The sequence below is a fragment of the Toxoplasma gondii genome, chromosome VI (assembly GCF_000006565.2).
Source record: "Toxoplasma gondii ME49 chromosome VI, whole genome shotgun sequence".
Taxonomy (NCBI): domain Eukaryota; phylum Apicomplexa; class Conoidasida; order Eucoccidiorida; family Sarcocystidae; genus Toxoplasma; species Toxoplasma gondii.
Window position 1 is genome coordinate 3,298,264 of NC_031473.1, and position 27,448 is coordinate 3,325,711.

Below are 27,448 nucleotides of genomic sequence, written 5' to 3' on the forward strand. Positions count from 1 at the left end.
ATCCCGAGAAGGCTTCTCCCAATCAGGTGTCTGGGACTTTCTTCTCTCTTACCTTCTGCGGGTGCGGCGGAAATGTAGCGCCATTCGTCTATCATTACACTTGTTCCTTTATACCTCCATTTTTTCATTGTCCCTTGCAGTCACAAGAAAAGCCAATTCTTCTGCGTCAGTTTTGCTTTTTCCTGCATTTGCGTCATTTTTACGTTTTGGGCAAGCAGCCTGTTCCGTTCCTCATGTGTACTCGCCACCTCAGCTTCGCCCGGCGGGCCTCTTTCAGCGGGCACTAGTCAGCAGCCACTCCTGTCTGCCACTTGAAATGTGGTACCTCACGTGCGTTCCCGTCGAGCGGCGAAGCCATGTCGGGTTTCTGAAAGATTTGTGTCTCCCGCTACTACGCAGAGAAGATCGAACTGTTCTCTCGTATAAGGCGTATGCTTACGCTCTCTCTCTCTGCGCTATCCATACTGTAGGCTGAGCGTGCCTCTCCTCTTTCACTGCGTCTCGTCTTTCTACTCCGTTCTTTGTCAAGCTCATTGTCCCTGGTGATGATGCTGCAGATTACCTGTCTATTGACTAGATGCGCTGGCGAATTGTCGAGAGGAATTCGGAAAAGCCGACGTTTCAGGTCGTTTCGCTGTGAAAAACACATCCGCCGTAGCAGCAATAAATGCGGAGTATCGCGTGAGCGCCGGTAGGTGAACGGTCTCGGTGGAAGTACAGGGTTTCCAGCCGGGTTCCAATTCATGGAGACACGTTTGGGTTCCCACCTTCCATTTGTTATGCAATATAACGGGGTGTCGGTGGTCTTCGTTTTCAGTGACACGCGAACCTTTAATCCTGGACGCGGGAAAGAGGGGGTCGTGAGTGCCCGTAAGCGATAACGTGGCAAGGACACGAGTGCGGAGACGTCGCGTAACTGGCATCCTTGAAGCATGTATGTTTTTGCGCGTGAAGCGAGAGCAGTTAACTGTGCCCGAGGCCATCGGAGAGGAAGGGAATGAGCCACAATTTTTTCGGTTCGTTGAAAATAAGGAACAGGGAAAAAACGACGGACACATTCTACTAGAGTCACAACAGGGCGTAAACAACGAACGGAAAACAACTGTATCAACAAGAGTCACACGTGCCTAACAACATGGGCGATGACACAGCCGCGCCAAACCCTACACCGTAGATCTCGACGGGATGCATTGATCACCTTTCTCCACTTCTCTCCACTCGCAATGCTCCTGGCATTGCCTTTCCTTCCTTGCGGTCTCCCTCCCATTCGGTCCCAGCTCTTTCGGGACAACAGACACATCTCTTTTCACCTTCTGTAAAAAAACAACACTTCCTTCGCACAGATGCACACCGGAGAGGCCTGGTGCGGAGGTCTCACGAGACTTTAGGGCAACGGGGTAAGGACGGCAAATACGAAACACCATAATACTGTTTCTTCCCCACATCATGTGCGCGTCACCCCAAACAATACGAAGCATTCGGACGCCTTACTCCCCCCTGTGCTTCCCCCCTCCATCGCGGACAGTACGTATAGTCCGGCGTCTAGACGCTGCCTTCTTGAAGCACGACGCAGTAGTTATGATAGTCCCACCGTAGTTGAAAGTAATCCACAAGTCTTTCCATGGCCTCTCGTCTTTCCTCGGCGGAGATGTGCCGGCAGACGTAGTCACCTATGTGAGGCCACGCAGCGCAGAGGCCTTCGTACCAGGCAGGTGCCTCGGCCGTTTGTGGCGCGCGAGAGCTGCCGTTTCTCTCCATCAGCCCAGAGCCGTCCTTCGATTTCTTCCCATTCTCGAAAGGGCAGGCGAGAGACTCAAGACCTTGTTCATCGAGATCTTCTCCCGAGAGCAGCTTGCGCTGCAGACGAGGGGGCAAGGAAGTCAGGCGTCTTCCGCAGCTGATGACGCGGCTACTCTGTTTTTGGGCACCGGACCTCGAAGCCTCTTCCCTTGAGGTAAGCCGACCATCTCGGTGATCTGAGGCAGCAGGCATGTGGCTGCCTTGAATCAACTGCGCAGGGGCCTGCGGCATTTTAGCCTCCGAATCTGCAAATCAAGAAGAGGGTGAAGCAGAACGGCAGATACAAACTGTGTTTTTCGGTTACTCTAGAGAAGTAAAGATTGACATTACTTGTCTCTGGAACAGGCACACATTTGCCAATCCTCAAAGGTGCACCCGCCCTTTACACGCCCCTCTTGAACCATGTGACTTCTGTTCGGCTGTCTAGACGCGTCGAGAACAAAGCCTGTGGATATCAGAAATTATTTACAATTTCCTAACTGGTTAAGCGAGACTCGAGGGTGGACTGAATAAGTAAGATTGGTAAACAAGACTGGCGACCAACAGAGAACAGTGCTTCTTGTCTGGTTGTTTCACATGGTCTTCCACAGGGGCCGAGGAAGACAACGAAGTGAAGAAGATTCATAAAGGTGACGAAATGAAAAGTTGCATCGAAACGCTTCTACTCAGAAGCTCCTGATGGGATGGATACGACAGTCACAGGTGGGGAGGCCTTTTTTATCGCCAGAAGCCAAATGCTTGTGCACCGTCGGACACGTTCCATTCCGATGATTCCACGCAACTCACCCAGTCGACAATCAGGAGCTTCTCCTGTCACCTGTCCCACAGGTACTTCAGCAACGGTCTCTGTCGTAGTGCTCCTTGACGAATATCGGTGCTCGTACCCCCGTTCGTCTTCTGAGGCGTAGTGTCGCTCGAGGAAAGCCTGAGAAAGGGGTAGTTCTTTGGGCGTTTTCGACGGTCTTCTCTTCGAGTCGCCTTGCTTCGAAATCGAAAGCGCCCGCCTTTCCTCTTCTTCCACCTTCCGTAGCGCCTCCTCGAGGTCTTTGGCAAACGCGAGCTGGGACCGCAAGGAGAGCTCCGCTCGCTTCTCGGCTGCGAGCGCTTCGGCCTTTTCAAAGCCCCCCAGCACGGAGGTGGAAAGCGCATGCGTGTGGGTCTTGATTGCAGTCGGGTTCAGGAAAGCCTCCAGCAGCTTCGCTTTCGATGGCAGAAACGGAAAGCAAATGAGCGCGAGGGATTCGAACACGTACCACGTCTCCAAGAGTCCTAAGCCGTGCGAGGAATCGTTCAACTGGAACTGCTTTCTAACAGACTGAAGGTGGTAGTACCAGAGCGCCTCGACGTCTGGAAGACCCAGGCGTCTCCGTCTCTCGACGGGGAGAAGTGCAACGCTCGGCATTCTCGGGACTACGCTGCTTGCGTTCGCGAGCGAGCCAAAAGGCATCTGTTCTCCTGCCGCGAGACGCGGTCTCTGCAGCCCCAGAGACGGTTGGGGCGCCCCGCCTGTCCCTGAGACGAGCAGAGACTTCGTGGAGACGGAAGACATGAGCAAAGAGCCGCCTTGAGTGGCGGATTCTCTCCCCTGCAAATGCGCCCGACTATTGCTGCGGCCAAACGCAATGGACGGGCCAGACGTTTCGGTATAGGTTCGTGACAGTGTGGGGTGCATGTGAGAAGAAAAAGCAGATGAGGAACGTGCGCTTCTGCGGCATCCCGGACGAGGCGGGTTTCCAATAGGCACTTGAATCTGGAAAACCAAGGCAGAACATTCACAAGAAGAACGGGATATATATACCACGGAGAGCCATCCCAGCGACCCGTCACAGCGGTAGAGAGTCAGTGGTGGGACCACCAGAAGGCTTTGAACGTTTTCAGGATTGGAAGACATCTGAAGGGAGCGGAAACAGCACCCATCTCGACGACCTCAATTTCCTGAACCATTCTGAGTCCAGTGCCTAATTCCACGAAGTCCTTGGCTACTCTCCCCTAGTTCTTTTTCACCATGACTTCTGTTCTGTGGATATTTCAGCTACAGACAGATCTCAAGGGGACCAATCTCCTTTCGTGGAAGCCTCAGGGCTGGCACTAGGATATCCTGCGACTTACGTCTCCCGCAACAAGTCCCTCGTCCTTGCCTAGCCTACCTTTCTCAAAATATCAGGGAGTTTAACGATGCGGCATGCGTCGAGAAGGCCTGTCCGTTGCAGAGTGAGGCCGCGAGGGAAGTTGACGAGTCGCTCGAAAAGCAACTGAAACCGAAGAATGCTGGCAGTCTCCGCAACCAGGGCATTCACGAAGGATGCAAGATCGATCCAGCAGTGTTGTGGCTTCGCATGTTCTCCTGACAGGGGACGGAGGATGTCCTGAAATACGGAGAAGAGACCAGCGGTAGGCATATCCATTTTCCACCCATTCCTCTTACGATGCTAGTCTCGGAATCACACAAGTGAAGGAAGTGTTTACCGGTATCCGTGCAAAGAAGCAGAGTTGAAGGCACAAAAAGGTGGTTGGCCGGAAGTCACCAAGACCCATTCCTCCTGGTCAGCGTGGCGGTGAACAGCGCCGCTCACCCCCTGGAGGCCTAAATACAACATGCCCGTGGTTGTAGAGATAGGCATGCACAGATGTTTCTTCGTGCCAAAACAGAAATGGGAGTTGGATTATGCGTCACGTGGAGTCTGTCCATATCGGGCAAAGACGCTCCGGCACAGCCGCTGTGAAGCGTCGTCAGAAAACTGATGGATGCTACCTTCCGATTGGCACAGCGCGTTTGCCATCAATATCGATTTCTACTATCAAATATATATATATATATATATATAATATGCACGGATAGGGACACACGCCTAGGAATATGTGTCCATGTGTCTTCTGGGTACAGCACGAACATGGGACAGCAAGAAGATATAAACTGCGTAAGATGGGACGGTTGACATAGAAAGCAAGTCCGGCTAGAAAGGCGTGTACCTTGTGGAGTTTTGTGTAGGACGCTTTGACGGAAGGTTGCATTTTTTTGGCCGCCATTCGGTCTTTCCTCAGGAAGGGTTTGTAAGGCCCTGGCGGAAACTTCTTTTTGCCTTCTTCACCGGCGTTGTCGCGGCTAGAGCCTGGACCGGTTCCTTTTTCTCGCGCGGCGGAATTTGCGAATCTCAGACCCAAGACATTGAATCCATCCATGCACTTTTCCATTTCTTTGTACGCGACGTCCAGCCAGTCGAGTTCGAAGGCAAGCTGTTCGGCCTCAGGGAGTGGCGCACCTGCAAGGACAGACACTTCGACGGCTTCCCCGTCAGAAGCCGAGGGATGATCCTCTCGTTTCTCCGAGCCGTCTGAAGGCGTCTGTGGCGAGGGTGTAATCGGCTGGGACGACTGAATGGGGAACGATGAGACGCTTTGACTTAGGCAAGATTCGTCGCCACGGGAGGATCCGGGAGACGCCGGCGAACCCGCAGATCCCACAGATTCCGAGCGAGACAGAGAGTAAGCATACGATGCCTGATGCTTGGCTTGCCCTGTCGGGTCGGCCTGCTCCACTTCCGCGCAACCCTCCTTTTGTGTCGGAGTCTCTACCTGCACGCTCTCCTCACAAAATTCCCTTCTTCCGCCTCGATGCCTCGGGGTCTCACTGCGCAGTCTGGAGGTTTGAATGCTCGCCCTTGAACGACTTCTGTGATCGCTCCGGAACTCAGATGTGTGCCTCGCAAAGGCATCTGTTCGGCTCGAGGCTCGCGTATTTGTGGTCGTCATGCAGGAAGTGGTTTCTTGAGAACTCGAGGCAGTTGTCCTGCTTTCGCGGTCGCTTCTTCCGTCGCCTCCGTGCTTTCCTCCAACTGGCGATTCCGGCGTGTGACACTTCCTTGCAGGCGACTGGAGTGCGGCTCGCGAAGAAACCTGAATCGTTTGCGGAGAAAACAAAAACCAAAACTTGATGGCAACGTCCATTCCTCTGGCGTGTTTACATTCTGGTAGGTGTCTATGTGAAAAGATCGAGCTGGAACCGTCTGCATGCATCCAACGAGACATTAGGTTAACGAGTGCGAAGGTGCAGGGATGGACGGACGCATGCACGAATATGCCGACAAATCGTGGAGAGGTACTCGGGAACGTAGCGAACATGAGGAAGACGAACGTCCGGCTTCAATCGATGAGCAACTTCACTGAGGTTCTGGCAGAGACGAATGGGGTTAAATGGAGCCGGGCCGGACAATGTGAATTTCATATAAAGACGGAAATATAAGAGTCAGAGTGGCCAGTGGCTGGTATTCGACGCACAAGCCCGTGAGACTGCCTCCTGCTGAGCACTGTCCGCAAACATCTAACCGTAGGTGTGTCACGCAACCCTATAATATGGCAATCTTTTTAAACTGGTCAAACGAGAACTGGATCACTGGAAGCGAACAAATTAACGCAGATGCTCCCTACATACCAGACGCGAGCCGTCGGACATGTGCTCGAGGAATGCCCGCACTTTCTCGACTGCATGTTCCATGCCAAGTTCGACGGCGTCATGAGTATCGTCTGTAGCTTCCTCTTGCGATTTCTGGTCCCTTTTCTTTTCCTTCATTCCTGACTCCTTCACCTGCCTTCCACTCTCTCCCGATATGCTTCCTTCCCTTGTTTTTCTCACGTCCCGCTGTTCGGTCACTGCGTCGGTAGGCACTTTGCTTCTGTTGCGGCGCAGAGAAGCAGTGGAGGCGCTTCTTCTCCCCAATCTTCTAGACGCAGAGACGGATGTCGCGCGCTTGCCGACTGACCCCGCCGCCCCATCTTCTCCCCGTCTCCATTCTGCCTTCCATGGTATCTTGGAAGTCAATTTGCCTGTCTCCAACCGCCCTGTCCCCTCTCCGTCTTCATCGGGGGCCCCCGTTGACGGGGCTTTTTCCCGGCCTCGTGTTGAAGCGGCGCGCCTATCGACGGAAGCATCTGTGGCAGATTTAGAGGCGTTCCAAAACTGGGAGGCAACATTCTGCCCAGAACCTGTAGAGCAGTGAGAATCGTCACATCTCACCGTTGTCGGGACAGAGGAAGGTCTGGAGTTCGAGAGACCTTTCGTCGATTTCGACAGCCCGCGGCCAGCTAAGGAGCTTCCCGAACCAGAAGCTCCGAGAGGCGCGCGAGAAGAGCGAGAGAGAGTCGTAGAGGCGCCGGAAGATTTCTCTTTCTCAGAGACACATCGGCGACGGTTCTGAAGAAGAAGGCGGTACGCCAGGCCAAGACCCTCAGACACCACCGGTTCCTTGATATGGCGATCCATCGCGCTCTCCAGCTGGACGTCGATGCCTTCGTACTGCAGAGACACAGAGCCGACAGAAACGAGAAACGTGAGAGCCAAGCAAATGAGAAAGCGAGGGAGTGTGCCTGGTGTTGGGCAGCCAGGAATGAAAGTAAAATGACACGTCGTGGAACGACTGTAAATGAACGACACTGCAGGCCGTTCTCGGAACCTCTCCTTCTTGTTATCTTGAAGAACCACCTTAGCTTAGGCAAAATAACGAGAGCGAAAGAAGCATGAAAGACAGGAGCAAAGATTAGAGGAAAATATGAGATACAAGCGATAAACACGGGTTCTCCAAAACGTACCTTGCTATCGAAGTAGTCGATTCGAAGACTCGGGTTGGAGTTAACTTCCAGCAGCCAGCATTTTTCATTGTTGTCTAGAAGAATGTCTAAGCCGAGGAGTTGGAAACATCGCGAAGGTTCATTGTCTTTCCCTTTGTAAACATGACGGTACCGCAGGTTCAGCCAGGGATACAGGCACACGACCGTCCGGGCAGTGATGGATTTGATCTGATCCCATACACTCGTAATGTTCACTCCTGAACAGCGCACACCAGGTAAAAGCGAAAGCCGATGGAGCAATGAGAAAATGATTGATAGCGATAGGAGTAGATAACCGGAATGACGCACACGCGCGACGCCCCTGGTCGCCTACCTTCTTTTGACAGATCTTCGAGGACATCCTTTAGCATTCTCTTGCTGTTGCTGTCGTCGTGGAGGTCTGTCGACCGGACAAAGGAAGAAGTGTTGTCTTTGTTGATGGAATAATTCGTCAAGTGCATGAATGGATTGTCAATGTTCCGCCGTGTCGGAGCTCGATATTTCTCTGTACAGAAGCGGGCCATGCCCAGCTTGGAAATATAGACCTGAAACACAAAGAAGTCGAAAGAGAAGCACGAAATACAGGTGAACCACGTGCTATTCACGGATCTACCTATGATAGAGAGAAGGAAACCGGGGTGGAGTGACTTCTGACTCAGAGTTCACATCGCTCCCCGTCACGAAAACCAGTGTCTTGCGACCTGGGTATTTAATGGTTTCTTGCCAGCTCGCATTCTCACGGCAGCGCCTCAACCAGACGTTGGCTCAGTTCCATGGAAATGCCACATTCGGAGTCATCAATGCCATCTTTGTTTCCGCCGCTGCAATCCCACCCTGGATGCACCCATGTGGCTCGCCTTCATTCTCACCTTGGGCGTTCCGTTGACGGAGATAACCATACAATAGATACGGAAGTCGAACTTCCTCTTGTTCATCAAGTAAGGGTTGTGAATATATCTCTGCATGATGTAATTGCCGTCTCCTCTTAAAACCATCGCGTCGATGTCCTTGTATCGGGAGACGAGCTGAACACCGTTTCCCATTGCTCCCCCATCCGGTTTGAGGATAAACACCGCCTGGTTTTTATTATGGAGAATTCGCTTTATAGCATCTGAACGCATGGGAAGAGAGAACACCGAAACAGCACAACGACAATAGAAGCCTATCTGAAGTGAAGGATAGACACGGCAAAACCTTTATTTCAGCTATTCTACGGAAACTCCTGCAGCAGTTGGCCAGTGCAGCACGCAGTTCTTCTAGGAGAAAGACAAAAGATTGCAGAAGTCAAATAGTTCACGCAAACTGTTCGTTCACACCAAGCAAGGACCCCGGCAAGTTTAGCGCATAAGGCGAATGAAAGCAGCTAAAACATCTCTGCAAGCAGAGCAGCGTCATGATGGGATGTGCGTCAAAGCCTCTAGACATAGTTGGTTCTTTTCTGATGTCGAGCAGGAGACTCACCGCGGTCCTCGGGCAGGGACCAAGTGTCGGGAGAGAAATCAAAAAGATCAGGGTAGAGTTGCTGATACAAGGACAGGATTCGAGACAGCATCCTCTTCTTCGTCATATCCCACATGCCAGGGAAACGGTTCACCAGTTGCATGGGCTTCATGAACTGCAGATGCTCGTGGTCCGGTACCGAACCACCCAGCCACACAATGTTCCCTGCAAGCAAACCGCACAATAGGCTCACGGAAAGAATGAAGTTCCATACAAGAACGTTGCTGCGAACAGCGTCATCGAATTCATTCATTGAACGTGGGCCAAAGCGCCCTAGAAAAACGCTCTTCCTGCTCCACAGACTGGCAAATGCCCAGATGCGCACGATGCTGAAAGCATACCAGTTCCTTCGCGTATAGGCCTTCCCTGCAGAATTCGATGAGTTTCTGTGTGAGGCACAATTTGCGCGAAATCCGGTGAATATGAAAAAATAGAGCACCATGCACACGAGGAAGAGTGCGGTATATCCCTTCCACCTTCCTTGTATCTTACCTTTGGAAGAGACCTGGTCTTGCCGCACCCAGCCGAGTCGATGGCCAATGGTGTTGATCAGCGGTCTTTCTGCTCTGCACATTTTTGTGTTCAAAACGACTTGCTTCCACGGAAGCGCACACGCCAACGTCGCTCGAGATGCTTTTTCACTTCTCTTTCGCCCGGACTCCTCTTCGTGACTCCGTTCGGAGTACTCTTCTGAATCCTTGACACGACCGGAGAGACGCCCCTGGCCTCGTCCACTTCCTCGGTTTGCCGATATTTTCTTCGTGGTAGCAGCAGCAGTTCCATCAGACGGACACGGAGGCTGGGATGATGTGGCCTCAGGCACGGAAGCTGAGAGCGAAGCAGCTGAGGAAGACTGGCAAGTATCCGCTTCGCCCGGACTCGGAATCTGGACATCAATGCATGGATCATCCGCCCAAGGCATTCGAACCTCCTCTTGAGTCGTCAGATCTCTATCTTCCTCATCTCCTTGTGAGATGCCTTCACTCTCAGACATACCGTCCGGCTCCCACTGACACGATTGTTTCTGTCCCAGGTGGTCAGGAGAGAGGGCTTCTGTTTCTTCAGAGTGAAATTGACGGGACTCAGCCGCGTTTGAGGGTGAAGTGGATTCAGCGTGGAGCACAGTGGCACTGCCGCGTGTATTGTCGATGCACGGTGCGTCAGGTGAAGTCAGAGAAACAAGAGGATAGCCCTCGTCTTCGTACTCCTCTGCATCCTCTGTCTCACTTTCCGTGTTCCCTGCGATCTGATCTTCCAGTGGAAGAACCTTGTGGACGTCGACCTCCACAGGCCTACTCGAGCAGCCAACGCACGTCCATCCCTCTACACCTGGGCAAGAGCCACTTTGACCCTGTGGCAAATTCTCTTCCCCTTGTTGTGGTGACTCCCCGTAGTCGGTTTGGTACGGTCCCGCGGTCTGTTTCGACTCTTCTTGTTCTTCTGTCAGTTCAGAAGTAAGCTTCAGCGTTTGTGCCGGGTCGTGGCCGGAAACATGCTCTTTTTCGGTGGATTTGCCTTGCTCCGTCCCCTCGACGTGTTTAGCGAATGCGTCACCTGCAACTTCCACCTGCGCCTGAGGCCAGCTCCGGACATCTTGCTGCGGCACCAGTTGCCAGGTCTGCCAAGAGACTACTGAGGAAGGAGACTGTGGAACTCGGGTGTGGGCGAGAGTCGAACCGTCCCCCTCCTTGGAATCGGTGCTGGAAACAAAATGAGCTGCATACGGTTCTTGGTATCCCGGGGAATGCACGAGGCGCGTGTGGGTCACTTTGTCGGGGTAACTGGAAGACAGTGCACTGTGACCGTTGACCAGTGGTGCCTGCCCCTGTAGTTTATGTGACTGAACCAACATCGTTCGCTTGGGAGGTACAACCTGGGATATTCGGTGATTTTGTTGGTTGTAAAGGTGCATTTGCTGGGGCATGTACGAAGATGCTGGAGTGCCTTGTCCGGGGAAGAAGGAATTGTTGGTGGGATGCAGACCGGCCTGCCCAGGGCGCGATTCGTACATGCTAGGTCGCACATTGTCGGCGATGTTTCCCCCAGGATTCCGGTACTCCGTGTTCCCGCTGAAACCCGGCCTGCTCTCTGGCTGAAGCAGGGCCTTCTGCACCCCATACAATGCGAATGCAACGCCATCAGAAGTTGATGCACAAAACCGTGAAGCAGAGCACTCTCCAGACTGTAGGCTTTTACCCAGGTTCATATTATGCTGCAGGGTGAAAGGTGATACCTGCTCCGCAGATGCTGTCGCATGAGGAACGCTCTGCCTCAAAGCTGCGTGATTGCTGGGGTGAACAGGCTGTCCCCCGAGACCGGAGACCGTGTGAGCCCCAGTAGCGACCCCCCGTAGCTGTCCATCAAGATGTCCTGTTGGGTAGGTATCAGAAGGCGTGAGTCGACCGTGCTGAGAAGCGGGAGATGGAAACCGAAGTCGTGCGCAACGGTTCAAATCGGATATTGTGGCAATTTGAGACAGCGACCGACCCTGCCGATATTCTGTTTGATGGTCTTTGGAGTGCCGAATTGGATTCCCCGCATGTTGCGTACACGACCGTTCGACCTCTGTCGGGTCTCGAGGTCTTTGCAGTGGCTCCTGAGGCAGTGACGCTGCAGCCATCTGTTGAGGCTGCACGTAGTAAACCACGGGCTGGGGTGTCCGTTCTCGCGATATTTCCTGAATCCCAAGAGGACATGTCTCTTGCCTGCATGTCGGGCTGGGGAGTTTCGGCGGGGGATGGCCATGAAAGGCGTGTGGAGTTTGGAAAGCCGACGCTTGTTGCAAGCCTTCCCGGTTCATCTTCGCAAATGCATGTTGTCCGTGGTTACCCCCAGGCTGGCTAACATGGGTCTGCACCAGGTACGTTGGAGAAAAGTTCTGCGTCAGGGGGCGCTGCTGTGTAGCGTTATTCCAGGTACCAGCACTCAGAGGCATCGCTGGCGGGACAATCTGAGACGGCCTCCGGGTCCCTGCACCCACAGCAGAGTGGCCCGAGTGGTGCGAAGAAACAGTGTCGAGAGTAGGTGCCACTCCTGGAGTTCCTTGAGCTTTGCCAGCCACGAACCGAGATTGGAGGTTAGGGTGCAAAGGCAGGTTCGTCAGGCCTTGGCAGCTTGTGCCTATGTTGAGGGCTTGCGTGCCACAGGGATCTGTCGAAGTGGGAGTCACACCAGACTGAAGCCAGCCGGTGGAGGCACTCTGCATGAACGGAGCATTGCCTGTCTGAGGCAAGGCCCCGATCGTTGGGAAAGGAAACATTTCGTCAGATTGGTGAAAAGACAGAATCAGCGTCGCCGGGAAGAGTAAACGCAAAAGTGGCGATTCACAAGTGCCGCAAGTAAAATAGCATTCCCAGGAAGAAGTCGTAAGGGATGCTTTTATCTACCTCACGTCACATCAGTATCAGACTAGCGGACCAGAGCCGCTATAGTACACATTTGACGGAGAAAAAGTGTACACGGCGGATTCGTTCATGTCAAGGTTTGAGCAACTCACATTCTAGAGATCAAGGGAGGTTGCGCAAGAGAAAGTTCATTCCCAAGTCCAAAGGGTTCAGAAAACGGACTGCAACGGAGGCACGAAGCGTCTCACCGTGCCGAGATTGCGGCTACGACGTTGGTGAACGGTTCGACGACTACTAAGCAGGACTCTCGAAAAGAAGTGCGGAAGCACGACGGATTGTTGTCCGATTCAGTCACGACGTTCTGCGGTTCTATCAAAGCCCGACCACCCAAAATTCGCAGAGAGGAAGGCTCTTGGCGTTCAGCAATCACTTGTACCCCGACCCCCCCGTCCTGCTCTGTGTAGAACCAGGGCTTTGCGATTCTTTGTGTTTGACAGGTAGGATCTTGTCTTGAGGACCTCCAGTTCAATGTGAACTCGCAGACTCGTAGCCAACCGCATTCATAATGACATGAAACATGGGGAAGTGATTACAGCAAGAACAATCACCCGTACAGCCTCCAGTGGAAGGAGCTTGTGCTGGGGCAGGAGGGGGGATTTCGCTTGTACCACGGCCGCCAAAAGCGGTAGTAAAAGCATCACAATTGAGAAGCTAACAAGGGTCCACACGAGAGGGAATGTGTGGCGCGAGAACAGGCGTAGAAGATCGCTCATGAATGCAGGAATTTGCAAACGAAAAGAAGTCAGGGCCGTGAGACAAGACGCGGATGTGAAACGTTTACGGCAACCAAGTTACGCGCATCTCTGGTTTCTCTGGCGGGACGGTGCCATAGCAGTTCACCTCGTGAATATGACCCTCCTCGCAGAGAGCTCCCCGCAACGGAGGGTGGCTGTCCAGGGAAAGAATTGCGCGAAGCCAAGCTTAGAATGCGTGAAGAAAGGTGAAATCGTTTTCTACCATAGGTCTGCGACATAAGGCACCTGGAACTAAATCGGTATTTGAGTCCCTCGGCCACGATGGCTCAGTGATGAGCGACCTGGTCAAGACACGGAGTCTCAGCAGACAGCCTCCCCGCGCAGACTGCAACCCATCCAGCGAGCGTTGTGAGTGGGGGTCCCCAGAGAGTCGACCATGACGGATGAAAGCGAGGGCAATCACACACTTTTCATAAACTGAGGCTACAATGCATGAGTCCACTCATATTTTAAAGGCTTCATTAGTCATGGTATGGCTTTTTCGCTAAAAACATCGCATTGTGCTCTTGTCAAAGTGGAAATATCGCCGCTCCGCCAAGGCCACCGCTCCTTTGGCGTCAACAGCGCCGCGGTAGTTTATCGCCAGACCAGTTTGTTTGCGAACACGCCAATAAAGAACGTACACGAGAGCAAAATAAAGCTCGCGCAATGCTTGCACCCATCAGCGGGAAGGCGACCTCTCTGCATTTCTCAAGAACGTAAGCTAGCTCCTTTCGCGAGGGCTCCGAGGCTGTCCACTCGCAAACAGTTGGGGCGAAGACTGACCGAAAGTAAGTTAACCTGAATGAAACACTGAAAACCCCCCAGCCTTCAAAGCGTTCCCAGGGAAATGATATGGATCAATGCTTCCAAATTCGATGGTTGTAGCCGAGCAGGAATCTGGGTTCCGGTGACTCGTCTCACCTGGCTCGCAGGCAAACTGTTGTCACAGGTAGAAGTCTTAATTGAAGAGGCATTTGCCCTAGTTCCACGGCTTGATTATAGTTGCATGAACTTTGAAGTCTTCATTAGAGATGTGTTTGCGTCTCCAACCCGGAACTACGCTGAGTGACGCCTACGTGGCTGCTCTGCCATACGCTCCTGCGTCGTCCTCTAAGTTCCTTTAACTGTGTGGCAGAAGCAGATATTCGGAATGAAGTGATCGAGGGAATGAGGCAATCGTCAGGTGAAACGGTGGGAAAGGGAAACCTTCGTGTGCCCTCGGCAGAAGTACGGGCTAGATGGCAGGGGTGCCAACAATGCTACTTGTCGAGTGGAGACTTGTGTTTTCATGCGGCGACTGCATTACTTACTTTTGTTGGCACGAAGTCACCAAGCATGCGATACCAAACGGATAGCAACTGAAGAAAGCCACTCTGTTACTCATTGCAAAATTTGTTCCCTAGGAGTACATAGACCACCCTTTTCTCTTGTGTACTACGCGACGAGCTATCCATAACAATAGTGATACTGCGAGGAATAGCATCCCGATACCTCTGAAAACACGCCCATTTGCTGAGCGTAGAATTTGCTTTAAGCTATCTGTAGGGCACGTAGGCAGCAGGCTCCCGCTGCAAAGCAGACATAGAACTTGGCGGCAGAGTCCCGGCACGCACCCAAACGGTGGCTCAGAGTCGCGCCGTTGAGTGTATTCGAAGCCATAGAGACGAATATGAAAGACGCCGACGGAGTAAATAAAAATGTAAAGACCCCGTCTCATTACAAGGCGAAGAGTCTTCATTGGACTTCCGGGAATCCAAGTCCAAGGGCATTTAGCTTCGGGTTCACGTATTCTGCGTTGCAAAGAGAATTACCATGCGCGTGTCTTCCTATCAATCTCTCCCGCTGAGCTTCCGGGGAACCCCAACAGGAACGAGTCGCCCATACTTTAAAGATGGTGAAGAGCCCTTCAATCATACCTAAAGTGAATAGATAAACCAGAAACGGCTCCCGGCCGCATCAGTTCATCGTGACATTGAGCACATCAGACTAACCATTCAGAAGCAGCAAGATTTCAAAAGTTGAACTCTTAATATTTTGCTGAAGCTCTAACCGAACACTATAGCTTTTGTAAATTTTGAGCAGAAATAAACACAGTCCAAAGCAGCCGTTGAAGAATGAGTTTTATCAGCTTTGCTACCATTCAACTGATACGTGTTAAGCACATCTCTTGCGTTCTTCCGGAGCCAGGATCAAACTCGTAATATTTTGCTGAACTTGCCGTTCCAGAAAGTGTGCCACAATCCCGGAATGTGGAGCCTCATAGATCAACAGTTGCTTCACAGCAGTGAACGCGACGCTACGACGTAAATGGATTGCTTCGGATTTGCATCACTTCTGCCTCGCTCTGTGCGCCAGCAATGTGTTATTGCTGACGGCAGGTCCGGCAGACGAAACAGAAGGTATTTCGTTACATCAAGTGACGACAAGCCTGATGCGTCTAGTTCACGGAGTAAGCTGCAATTTCCACTTTGTCAGACAGGGAGTTCAGAGGTGCCACTTTTGAAGGCTTATTTCCATCTCTTTGTCCGTGGTATTTTGCAGCATGATTGTCACTTGCGGATGTGTACTACTCTTGTGAAGTGTGCGGTACGCTGAATCAGGCGGGGGTTACGCGGGTCCGATGGTGTGGCAGAAGCGGTGACCGCCCCAGAAGCCGTCTCCAGATAATGAGATCTGTTCACTTACCAATCCAAAAATCTTGGATTCGACTCTGGCAAAGAGTAGACATTCTGTCCGTGATGCACTGCAAGTGAGCTTTGCACCACCGGGCACTCAAACATCAGCGTTAGGTATCAATTTTCAAGGGCGCGTTGAAGCAAAAACATGGCTGGTAGGAATATTGTCACTCTGTTGTAGGTGCACTGTTCACCGGAACACACTGTCAAAATTTGCCTACTTTTGGACGGTTGACGGTGGTCCAAATCCTTCAGATTCCCTCACTACTCTGGCCAAATCTCCAACGGGATACCCGATTCGAACCAAAAGACATGCGAGCCGTGGGGAGTACTTGCACGGAGCAAGTCGGCGTTGTCAACCAGAATTGGGCGACGACAGCGTCCCGGGCAGACGAACGAAATGTGCAAGTGCAATTGATGCACAATAGTGTCCAGGAGCAGCTTTGGGGCGGTTGTGCTCGAGATTGTTGCTGTTACCCCCGAGGTGCGTAGTGGATTGTCCGTTTCTCCGAGCATAAACGCGTGGTATGCCACCACACAGCGGTCGCGGTTCTCACTTCGCTAGACGAGGCAAGCGTCCCTCGAATCTTTTTCGGCCCTGCTCGAGCAGTCGTGCCGGGAACCCCAGGTGCCCCTCCCCCCCCCTTCTCTCTAGCGGCCGGACGACGTCCGCTGGGGTCGATCTCTCTCGCCAGCAAAGCGAGATCACGACAAGAGCACCCCAAGACGTCCTTTCTGGCCACCCACTTTCTACACATTTTAATCTTCTCTTTGGGGTGTGGCCTTCGTGGCGGCCTGTGTGGGTCGAGAGGTCTGAGACGTGATCTTTCTTTCCGCGTCTGCCTCCCACTTCACGCAGTGCTCTTTCAGTGTGTGTTCCTGTATGTGTGCTCATGCCAGTTCTGCGCCGTTGTGGTGGACCACTCCCCAGTGCTGTGTGGAGGCTGCCAGTGTGCATCCGCACGACTTCGGAATTTCCGCGTGTGCAGCACAAGTGTGTGGCTCGAAAGTGGTCCCCTGATTTTGAGAAGCTGAAATCTCTTCTTCAATACCCGCTGCAGTGTGGCTCAAAGGGCGACACTCCGCGCAAACGTGACAACTTTCTTGAAAATCGTTGCTTGGGGGGAAGGCCGCGCAGAGGGGCAGCGCCTAGAAAAGCAGAAACACAGTACAGGGATCACACACTGCCCGACTACGCTCTTGTCACGGCCCTTGTGCGCCCCCGATTTTTTCTCGTGGCGAGCGTTTTTTCCGAGCAGATGTCTCGGGTCGAAGTGGAGGGCGGGCGGTGTCGTTTACACACAACGCAGTGGATGAATTTGCGTGCTTGCTTCTACAGTGTGTGCCGTAAACCCGTGTTTTTTTGAGGACACGCACAACGACTCCTTTTCAAGTGTGTGGATCCAGGAATACTCGAATTGTATCCCGGCGGAAAAACAGTGGATGTCCTGGACTTTCCCAGTGTGCCCTGCATGATGGCATGTGTAGCCGTTGCTTCCTGTACCAGTTTTTCGAGTTCTTGATTTCAAACGAATTTGTGCAACAGCTGGTTTTATACATTTTCAGCAACGCTGTGCCATAGCTTGCCATGTCTTTTAGGTCCGGCCACGTGAAATTTTGCGGTGTTATTTTTCGAAAAAATTATTGGTTTCTTTTCTGCCAATGCAGATATATTGTGGACGGGTACTGTGAAGAGCAGTAGACACACGGCCACCACCTAGCAGGCAGCGATGGCCCTCGTGTCGCTTGTTACCCCGTAAAGCATGGCGTGCTCCTGAAAGTCTGCAAGCAGGCACACACCCGCCTTTTTATGAAGGGGGTGTCGTTTCCCTTGGGTCCAAACAGCGGAACGTAGATGCCGTGTGCGAAGCGCCCATTCTGCAGCGCTAGAGTCAGTTGTGTCACACCCCTTCGGAAAAAGCATCAATTCTAGCGAACTGTACATGCCTGCGACCATTTAACCGATCGTGTGAATGTACCTCAGAGGAAGTGTGTCTTGCTATGCACACCGTGCTCCTTACTTCCGGTGAGTGCTCTTTCAGCGGCTTGAGGGTGTCTCTTGGAACAACGTGTCTGTGAGCATTTGTGCTGGGGGAACGCATCTCATTTCCCGCTCTGGTTGTTCAGCCAAGGTGTTTTATGCAGTGCGAAGACTCGTCCTCGAAACCTTGGAACCGAGCTTATCAAGACACCCAGTGCGTTTGCCCTTTTTGGAAGTGCAACAGCAGTCCCTTTTTTTTCATTCCGCGGGCAACCAGACAGATTCGTGTTGTCTGGGTCTCTTCAGGCTGTACCAGAGAACTCGCTCTGCGACTTCTCCAACACGACGCGAGCCGTTTGTTTCCGTTCACCGCAGTGCGCAGAAACATGTGCCTTTCCATTCTGTGTTATAAGCTGTGTTTGCTTGTGGACGGGATGGCGCTTTGACGTCTAAAGTAGCTGCGATGGCCTTTGGGTTAAATGAGAATTCTCTTTACGCGGTTGCTGACCGATCCCGAAGCATTGCAAACCAGGGGAAGTGGATTTTGGTCGGGCCTTCTATGCGGCGACTAAAAATCACGCGTGAAAGTGTGTCCTATCTTGTAAAATCCAATCTAATCCTGTCAGAAATTCCGTTGGATACCGTGGTTAGTTTTCTGCGCTATTTCCGAGTCACCGTGTGATTCTGCAGCCGAAAGAGCGCATTCTCCTTGCAAGTAGCCATAGCAGTGCAGCCGAGCTTTTCCCAAGCCCCAAGGGAACGCTTGTCGTTGTCATCCGTGGCTCCTGTCGGAGTGTCATGTAAACATCTTTGATGAGCTCTAGGAAGTGGTCTACTGTGCGCCGATACGCAAAGGCAGACTCTCGACCCTGAACAAGTCTTGTGCCAGCAAAAAATCGCTTTGAGTGGCGCTGGCCGAAGTCTGTTTTTAAAAGCCTCATCTACGCCTTCTAAGCTGCGGATCCGGTGTAGGGGTGTCGGGCATTGCCCATCTTGTAAGAGTGGGGGAGAAGTCGGTCGCCGTGTGCATGTAGTCATTTGCGCATTGGTGTTGTATGTCATTGCCTCCGATGAATTCTGTTCCCTTCGAATGCCTAGTCTCCACCATGCCACCGCAGACACTCTCTGACAGCCTTGCCCACGTCCCCACCAGATGTGGCAAGCAACTCTGGATACCGGCAGGGGACGCGCGGCTCCCGTTAGATGACGGCTTCGCAACTGCCATTGCACTTATGCCGCCTCACTCTCTCTGTCCACTCCGGGACGATGCGATCGCAGTCCAGGAACTGTGGTCCAGTTCGGTGTCTCGCTGCAAAGCCAGCGATTCCTTCGTAGCGCCCTCGACCTCCCTCAGTCCTTTCCTCCTCCCCACGGTGACCCATTCCGGAGTCTCCGATGTGACCGCGTCAACCTGTGTCTCTTCGCGAGCGAGCCAAGTCTCTTCATTTGAAAGTGGGCCGGCTCTCGCTGCATGTGACTCTTCGTCATCGTGTCACACCCAAGACGAGGAATGCGCAGCTCTTTCCCCTTCGCCCTCGCCCGGCGGCCCCCGATTGGATTTCAGTTCATCTGCAGCGGTCGTCACACTCTGCAGAGAATCGGCCGTTCCGATTGGCGCAGCACAGCCTCCTAGCCAAGGGCCGAACGTCCGGCCTGCAGCTCTCGTCCAGCGAGCAACGGCGGCGGTACAACGGGCAGCTCCCGAGTCTTTGCAGGCGACCCTTGCAGGTCCGCCGGCAAACAACGTTTCCTACACCGCTTCGGAGTTTGAGTGCGCTTCCTTGACACGCACGACTGCGGCGCCCTCCACATCCGGTGTCGCTGCCGTCACAGATGAAGGGAATGACCATTTGCTTAATCTCGTGTCTCTGTCGCCTTCGTACCCGACACAGGGGCATTTGCAGGTGCACAGAAGCTGCCCTACCCCTTGCCTTCCGGCGCCGTCGCGCCTGGGAGAATTTGCCGGTCAGGGCTTCCCTCAAAAGGCGAACAACGAGGCGGGACTCCCCTGGGGACTTGAGAGATACTGTTACCCTGAGCTGTGTACCCCAACTGTAGCGGGGTCTGAGGAGTCCCTCCACTTTGCCTCTTGTCATCCGGAGACGTTTGGCCTCTTGGAAGCCAGCAGCCGCTGCATGGACGCGTTCTGCTGTGGCACATGCTCGAGGGGTAGCGCGGAGCATCCGTGCGCCACCCTGTGCGCCGGCGGGAGCCTAAGACGCCCTGTTGTCAGAGACGAAAGGGGCCACATTCCGCTCAGTCCTCCCGCTGACTCTCGCACTAGTAGAGACCTAAATCGACTTACTGGGTTCAGGAGCGCTGGTGACCCCGACAGAGATCCCGCGTTACTACATGCAGGACGAGGTCTGTCGTGTGAACGTGGAAAAGATTTGTCTCTGGACGACGGTGGCGACAGCCTCTGCAACCCGTACCAGGAGTTACAGAACTTGACGGAAGGCTCTCCCCTACATGAAAGAAGTGAAGCCTTCTTCCCATACCTGCGGCTAGAAAACGAGGCGCCAGGCTACACGGTTAGTGGACACTTTCTTGGTCGGCGGATACGGACCGCTGCCACAAGGTCACACGGTCATCGTGACGAAGTTTGTGGCAGTACGCGTAGAAGACGCGCGTTCACAGCGTAGACTTTGGTGCCGTAGCCACTTGAAATGTAGATTCGTAGAACGCATGATAGCATCCTATCGAATGTTCATCGTTATTGTTATACCAGTAGGCAGTCCAGCGCATGAGTGTTTTGCAGGCATATCGCGATGCAGGTACGCCGAAGCATGAGTGACTCGAACATCCTCTGAGTCCCCGTCATATGCTAAAGCCAAAATTTGGCAACAGGTCTCCCTCTCCATCCGGGTTTTTTATGATACTTTGCAGAGCCCCTACACGTATCAAGCTCTCGACTCGCCCTCAGCGTATAAGTGGAGGGCACTCACTGCATCCCCGAGAGAGAGCCGTTTGAGCCGGTCCATCTCGCCATCGACGTGGGACGGGTTGTCGATTTATCTCAGCGAGTCGGATCCCTTTTATCAAGACCTTTCTTTGCCGTCAACCGGCGATACTCCTGGTTCCCCACTTGTTGAAAGCTCAGGGGTGGCGAGGCTACTTACTACAGACGAGCAAATTGGAGAGCCTCTCACTCCCACGGACGTCTCGTCAGGAGCCCCTTCCCGTCTCTCCACAAGGTCGGAGTTGCTGCAATGCGAGAGCAGTCAGCTGCCAAACCCGAAGATCCCCATCTGTGCGGCAAGCCAAACTGCGTCCTCCGAAGAATTGATTGCCCACGCTGAGGCAGAACGGACCTCTCCCTCGATCCCAGTCAGTTCTGCCACCTACGATGTTGGCGCCGCCCCTCCGGAAACAGGTCGTAGTTCAGTTGCAAAGACAGACTTGCGGGAGAATGCGACTCCATGGTGGGAGGGAAATGCGGCCGGTCAGCCGCGAGCTCCGGAACAGTTACCACCCAAGCGGTGTCTTTCGGAAGCTTGCGCAGAGGATGCGACGTCTTTGAATCACCAGGTGGACCGAAGCAGATGTCCAGACACCGCGTGCAGTTCTGGAAGAGCAGACGTAGCGGCCACGTGCGAAGCACTCACTGTGAGTGCTCCTGGAGCGACGCCGCGCCAGTTGGACTGTCGAGACAGTTTTATTTCCAGTGAATGCAGTGGAAGCAAAGGTGCCGTGGAACGTAGGACGGATGCAGCTGGAATTCCTCCCGCCTCTTCGAGTCCCGGCCGCGGCTTCGTGGCAATTCAGCAGGTGGATTCGACTGTCGCTGGAGGAACGACAAACGCTTGCCCTGTCGGAAACCTGGGAGCAGCGCTGACACGAGGAACGGCTCTAGAGTCTATCCCAACGGCGGGTTCGTCACTGTCGTCAGAAAGTGGAGCAGCGGCACCTGCACCCTTTCTCACAGTCTGGAGTGAAACACAGGGCTCAAGTGGCAGCCAGTCACCCGTTTCCTGCTCTAGTTTTTCTCCTGCCCCCGTTTCAAGTCGTAGGGGCAATGGGGACCACGTAGGACTGCCGTCGATTTCCACATGCGTGCCATCGTGTTCTCCCGGAATGGCACGTAGTGCATCTTTGCCTGCGAACAAGTCCGCGCTCCCGTGTGGCGAGAACGAGTCTTACCAGCATTTTGCGCATGCAGCGAATTTCTCGCCTCTAGTTCTGGCTCCCAACGTGTCAACCGGTGGAGGTACGTGGCACCTCGCTCGTGGGGTGCCTGAGAAAGTAGCGGCAAAACCGGCTGTTACTACTGGGCTTCCACGGTGTACGTCTGCTTCATTCGTCACCAGTGTGTCTGTCGGCCAAAGAACTACGCAGGCCGGCCCTTCAGTTCCATCTTGTTCCCAAGAGAATTTCTCAGTTCGCCAAATGCCATTTGTGGCGGCGCGGACCCCCGGAGATGGCCAGTTGCCAATGCAGGCCACGGTCCTGCAGCAGCTGATGCCGCAGCTAGCCAAGGCGTCTCCGGCTGGAAAGGTGGGGGCGACGTCAGAAGTGAATCTTCAAGGTGTCAGCGCTCCGCCGCAGTTCGGCCCTCCTCGCGTTCCTCTGAACAATGTCGCGGCGTCTTCAAATTTATTGGCTGCGTCAGCCGCATCTCACGTTGACTCCACGAATGTGTCTGCAATGAAGTACCCGTACTTTTGTCCCCCGGCTGCTCACGTAGGGCGGGCGACAGTTGCAAGGCAGTTTGGAAATGTCAGCTGTTTGGCTAAGGATGAGTCAGTGTTCGAAGAGCATGAACCTGGTGAGGCGCAGCAGGAAACTGCCTTCGATTTTGGGGGCCCGACTGCCGTCCCCATCAGAACTCGAAAGGGCTTCCGCAAACCTCTGCCTCTGCCACAGGAAATGCTGGCATGTCCAGGAGATGTCGGAGATGCGGAGCGAGGTAATGAGCCTGTGCTGCAATACGATGCAGCTTCTCGCGAGTGGAGGTACGTCGACGTAGCTGGTGGCAACAGAGCTCACACATAGTGTTTCGGCGGAAGGGATGGCGTGACGCTGACATAGCTTTTCTACAAGAGTGTCAAATGGCAGGATCAAGACGCGTTACCGGAAGAGGAGCGTTCGCGTCTTCTTCATCTGTGCGAGTGTATTGTGGCATCCTTCGCGTCATGCAGGGTTTTCTGGGTCGAAGACAGACTGGCGCGATACAAAGTCTTTCAGGCAAAAAAGTTTGGCAAAGAGCGAGCCCAGCAACTTGCCGAGGACTGGTATCATAGAGCCCGAGCTGGACATGTTTCTGTCGGTTCCCGAGGTCTCCGTGGTGTCCAAAGCCAAGGCGCTCCAAAGGCGAAGAAAATCAAAACGGAGTCTTAGTCCCGAGTCGCGCCCTGTCTCGCATTGAGGGTGCCTCTCTCTCGTAGGCAATGCTCTTCCTTGTCCTTACAGAAGCCTTTGCGGGATCATGCTCTGAACAGGATGTGTAGGAGTGTGACCATTCATGCGAAGAACTAAGCTCTTTTCCTGGGGTTCTACAATTGTTGGCTGGCCTGTATTTCTTCAGCAGAGACATATGCGCTACTCCGCTCTGGAATATGCGAGTTGTTCGGCGATTTCGAAAGCGATCTAAGTTATCCAGCACAGTCGCTTGCACTTGCGTCATGACCAGTTCACTACTGATCCACGTGTTCTTCATCTTGTCAAGCGTATTGTGTAGTTGCTGCGGTTTACCTCCGGCCTATGCTGGCTGGATGTTTTCGGTCAGCAGCTGCTCACTGTGTGCTCGACATAATTTGCTTTCTTCTCGCCTCAATGATTTGAAGCTGCCCGACAGTTATGGGATTTGTATAAGAGCACGTGACGTTTTCGTTCTGTAAGCGTTAGACGGTCCTTTCCTCAACTACCGCACGTTCCCGTAGTTGCTTTTTGTTCATTTACCCGAGGACATGCGCCAAGTCTCTACGGTGACCTTGGATGCATGTATGCTAATTTTGTCCGTTCAAAACTCTCGAAAAAAGTGCTGGAGCAGGAGTTACGTCGAGGGGACATACATGACGTTATCAAAGATGTCACTCAGAGGAGACTCTTCATAGTAAATCATGCGGCTGGTCCTGTGTGCGGAATGGCGCTAAAGGATCGAATAACGAAGTGGAGAATTCACTCTGGCGACTCAAACCGAACTAAATGCATGTTCAGAAGACTCAATAACCGGTTGTCGGCCATTCGTGTATGCGTCAAGATTGAACATTCTGCCACGACACTACTGCGGACAACCGCAAGCTCTTCTAGTCCGCCGCAGCCAATAAATTGTTGATATTCTCACGGAGGATACCCCACCTGTCACTTTTAGCAGTATTACGGTAGACCGATTTCTCATTCTGATCTTCAGGCACAGCGGATACAGCCACCGCGGCTCACCGATACGCGAGGCATCCTGCGGTGTCCACGCCATCAGCAGTGAATCGCTTGGAAATACACTTTCTGACCTATGCAACGACGCGCGCATGGGGCAGCACGGGCGGATGATGAAATCAGTTCGCGATCATATGCTAAGCTTCAAGAAACATCTTGTTCGTATTCCGTTAATGTATCTCCGCTTCCGTTACTATTCTCTAACCACTCGGTCACGAGGCATTGCTTAAACGGTCAGCTCCGTTGCATAATGAGAAGCCCGGAGAAATCGGTCCGTCTATTAACATGGCTTGATTGACTCGCTGAGTGTAATCAAATGCGTTGGGAATTGTTCTTGTCACTTTTGAAGACAGTTTTGTTGTCAGCGGTCCCACAGCATACGTTTTACATCCTCAAGCGTATGAGCACAATCTCAGTGGTCCAGCAATATATTTCAAGCTCGATCAGTTCATCTCCAAGCATCTGGTTTCGTCAGGCGCGCGCTGTTGGTCCGGAGTGTTTTCTGGACATCAACTCACGGCAACGAGAGTGCGTAATTCTCTACCTCGGCACAGACACCTTAATTGACTGTGCGCCCGAGAGAACCGCAGGTCGCTCGTACACATCAAATGCCGCGGTCCAGGCACAGTCCCCCCTCCCCTGTGAGTTCTGTGAGTACAAATGGTTCAGGAAGTTCAGGAATCCATTGGACAGTGCAAGCTGCAGGCTTTCTTAATCACACAAGGAGATGCTGTCATGCTGTACATGCTCGCCCGAGGTACCACGCGCACCTTGCCGTCCTGGGAGAGTGTATGCTGATGGTGTCGAGATAAGTTCGCATGCACAACGACTCACAGTGAGACAGTCCACTACTGCAACGGCCTTTACGCTATCTATTTTAATTTCTTTGAGCTACAGACACATTGCTACCCTGTGGGATGCAACCAGGCCAACTGCTGATATTCTGTCGAATTCACGGGCACGTGCCAAGCGGATACCAGAGTAGCTTGCCGTGTAGTGCGCAGTGGTCTTCGGTAATGGCCGTCTAGAACCTTAATTCGTGTGCATTCACCGGACGGTGCATTTCGGACTCGTATGCGGTTGGTATAATGCCACACAGAAAAACGCAATCAGTGTTAGTACACCGGACACCACCAAAGTCCGTAGTTCCCTCAAGGGTACGAAAGGGCTCCATCCAGAAGTTGGCCTGAAAAAGACGCATCAGATATCGAAAAGCAGCTCTACCGATTTTATGTATCCAACCTAAGGCCGAAGGTGCGCCTCGTTCTCCGGTTACGAAGCCTTCGTAAGGGATCTGATTCCATCGTCAGATATGGCAGCAGTGATATACTCTCAGTAATGTAGGACTTACATGCACAGCTTTTCCCTTGCATAACCACACGTGATTCGTGAATGGCTGGTTTGCTCCCTTCACTCTATGCAGGGCAAGCGTTGAGGGTGACCGGTTCCCCTCTCCTGTACGCAGCATCTCACCTATTTGTTGTGGATAAGACGAAGAAGTCGCACTGGACTCTCTTGCATGCGCTTGCCGCGTCACTAAAGGACGAAAAGAGGCTAGCCGTGCTATATGCTACGCAAGTGGGAAGCGTGTGGCTTACGCGATATTATGCACCGGCTTGGCCTCAGCAATAAGTTGATCTCGCTCGCACAGGCTCTGCACATCTGCAGGTCAACAGGTTCGACCCCCTCTACTGTGTGAAAATGTCGAAGAATGTCCTACTCGGGGTGATTGTGAACTCAGATACAGTGTTCCCGGCGGCTGGAGCCACGATGATCATGATTCAGTTCTTCATCCAAAGGCGTCTGGCTTACCCTTGGAGGCTTTAACGTAGACCTGTCAAACATTTGGGCTTCACAGGGAAATCCCAGCGATATCAGTACAACATACCGCTGAACCCCGCTGTATTTTGGCGTTTGAATAGGAACCCGATTTACAAAGGGTAACGTTCGATGGACTAGCAATGAAGAAGTTGCAGGACGATGCAGCTGAGCATCTTTGGTATGGTAGCACAGGGATTCGGTACGTTTAGCGGGGAAGTGACGAAGCAGCGTACTTTTCTTCCGCCTCAGGTATAGACAGTATTGGGGGATCCCTGAGCATAGGATTACTACATTCGGCATCGCTGGACAAGAGCATTACCCAGTGGCGTCCTCTTTGACTGTATTCAACGACTCACACGTCAATGAGATGCACGTAGTCACGCTGGAGTTTCCAACTCAGCAAGGAAGCGGCAGGAACACCTCTGGTTTCTGTTGCCGGGGAACGCTGTACCAGGGCTACCCGTTACGAATTCTAGAAGTTCAAATCGGACCTGGTCTTTCCTCCATTGCCCAATCAGCTTGCGCGGTCCGCTTCCAAAGGACTTTTTGTGGAGCAGGTAAGATGTTCTGTTCCTTCTCAACGCCATTTTTCGCCGGCCCTGCCGGTTCTCCGTCAACTGCCTGCGGCACCTGCAGGAACCGGCCGGCTACGGGCGACCAAGAAACCAGGGCTACCGCCAAACTGGCACATGCGAAAAGGGGTTTCATCGTGTCTTACGGCATTCGATCTGGATAAATCATGGTGGGAGCAAGTTACCTTCGAACGGCAATTTCAAAACCTGGTGCACCTGACTGTCCTTACACCTCAGCTGGCAACACTAAACTAGAGCACCCCACCCCGCCTACACACAAAACCATTCAAATTCGCAATTAAGTGCTTGGCTGCGAATCAATCTGAGCACAGTTCAACATCGTTGAGCAACGTTGCTATAGCAAAGCTCGTTCCCCGGTTCAGGCGGTCCTTTTTCAGTAGGCACATAACCGCAAAGGTAGCCGGTAACCGGCAACAACGTCTTGAGAAACCTCAGACGCGACTGTGAATCACAAGGGGGTCAAGAAGAACAAGGCTAGCCGAGGACTCAAGTTTTTACCGTCCCCTGCCTTTGCATTCGTCCTGCCCTCAGAGAAGGCGTAACTACCATCACTCCTGAACTCACGAGTCAAGCGCCATATTCACACTTTTTACTGGCCCTGCTGTATTGGAGGCGCCAAACGAACCTTCACGCTGTGGCATTAGCCCTCCCGTAGGTGGAGGTAACCTGATTCGTTTCACAAATACCTAGAGGGGAACCTTGAAAACACTAGCACTCCTGGCAATGCCTGCGATGTGTATTTGCAGGCTGTCGGCATCCACGCTCTCTGATTGCATGTAGACGTTTCTCTCTCTCCTTAATTTCCATTTTGGATCACCGGAATTTACATCATTGCACCGGGATCGTTCCCAAACGAAGCGCAACGAGAAGCTAGCGTTGGTCTTCAAGAAAGAAACCATGGCTTGCAACAGTTTTATGAATCAGGGTCACTCCCCCGTGCACACGCATGCACGGTTACTACATT

At 52.9% G+C, this 27,448-nt stretch overlaps 3 protein-coding genes across 3 annotated transcripts; 1 reads left to right on the plus strand and 2 right to left on the minus strand.

The window, feature by feature from the left end:
* Nucleotides 1-36: 36 nt before the first annotated feature.
* Nucleotides 37-13,283, minus strand: TGME49_244500 (Tubulin-tyrosine ligase family protein). Its single transcript, XM_018780719.1, has 10 exons — nt 9,394-13,283; nt 8,863-9,066; nt 8,271-8,512; nt 7,736-7,946; nt 7,384-7,619; nt 6,230-7,090; nt 4,771-5,694; nt 3,948-4,166; nt 2,587-3,550; nt 37-2,045 (listed from the first exon to the last, which is right to left on the minus strand). Exons 1-10 carry the CDS (start codon nt 12,158-12,160, stop codon nt 1,543-1,545), a joined length of 7,131 nt encoding a protein of 2,376 aa, XP_018637555.1. The 5' UTR covers nt 12,161-13,283; the 3' UTR covers nt 37-1,542.
* A 5,470-nt stretch (nt 13,284-18,753) lies between these two features.
* AP2VI3 (AP2 domain transcription factor AP2VI-3) lies at nt 18,754-23,035 on the plus strand (the record flags this gene model as incomplete). Its single annotated transcript, XM_002366899.2, has 3 exons — nt 18,754-20,229; nt 20,585-22,650; nt 22,837-23,035. The coding sequence occupies 3 exons, from the start codon at nt 18,754-18,756 to the stop codon at nt 23,033-23,035; spliced, it is 3,741 nt and encodes a 1,246-aa protein (XP_002366940.2).
* A 1,424-nt stretch (nt 23,036-24,459) lies between these two features.
* On the minus strand, nt 24,460-26,870 carry TGME49_244515 (hypothetical protein). Its single transcript, XM_018780720.1, has 11 exons — nt 26,383-26,870; nt 26,248-26,320; nt 26,125-26,193; nt 25,959-26,064; nt 25,883-25,904; nt 25,791-25,829; nt 25,669-25,732; nt 25,544-25,606; nt 25,422-25,485; nt 25,061-25,364; nt 24,460-25,005 (listed from the first exon to the last, which is right to left on the minus strand). Exons 1-10 carry the CDS (start codon nt 26,597-26,599, stop codon nt 25,095-25,097), a joined length of 987 nt encoding a protein of 328 aa, XP_018637556.1. The 5' UTR covers nt 26,600-26,870; the 3' UTR covers nt 24,460-25,005; nt 25,061-25,094.
* Between the last annotated feature and the right edge of the window lie 578 nt (nt 26,871-27,448).

Bases quoted from the DNA above. Each gene is read 5' to 3' on its own strand.
- TGME49_244500 (XM_018780719.1), bottom strand. From the start codon at position 12,160: ATGTTTCCTTTCCCAACGATCGGGGCCTTGCCTCAGACAGGCAATGCT. The intron at 7,947-8,270 runs GTGAGAATGAAG...TTTGTGTTTCAG, and splicing joins CCGTCAACGGAACGCCCAAG to GTCTATATTTCCAAGCTGGG. The intron at 2,046-2,586 runs GTGAGTTGCGTG...CTTGATTTGCAG, and splicing joins AGCTCCTGATTGTCGACTGG to ATTCGGAGGCTAAAATGCCG.
- TGME49_244515 (XM_018780720.1), bottom strand. From the start codon at position 26,599: ATGAAACCCCTTTTCGCATGTGCCAGTTTGGCGGTAGCCCTGGTTTCT. The intron at 26,194-26,247 runs GTGAGTCGTTGA...GCTCTTGTCCAG, and splicing joins TACGTGCATCTCATTGACGT to CGATGCCGAATGTAGTAATC. The intron at 25,905-25,958 runs GTATGTTGTACT...AATGTTTGACAG, and splicing joins AAATACAGCGGGGTTCAGCG to GTCTACGTTAAAGCCTCCAA.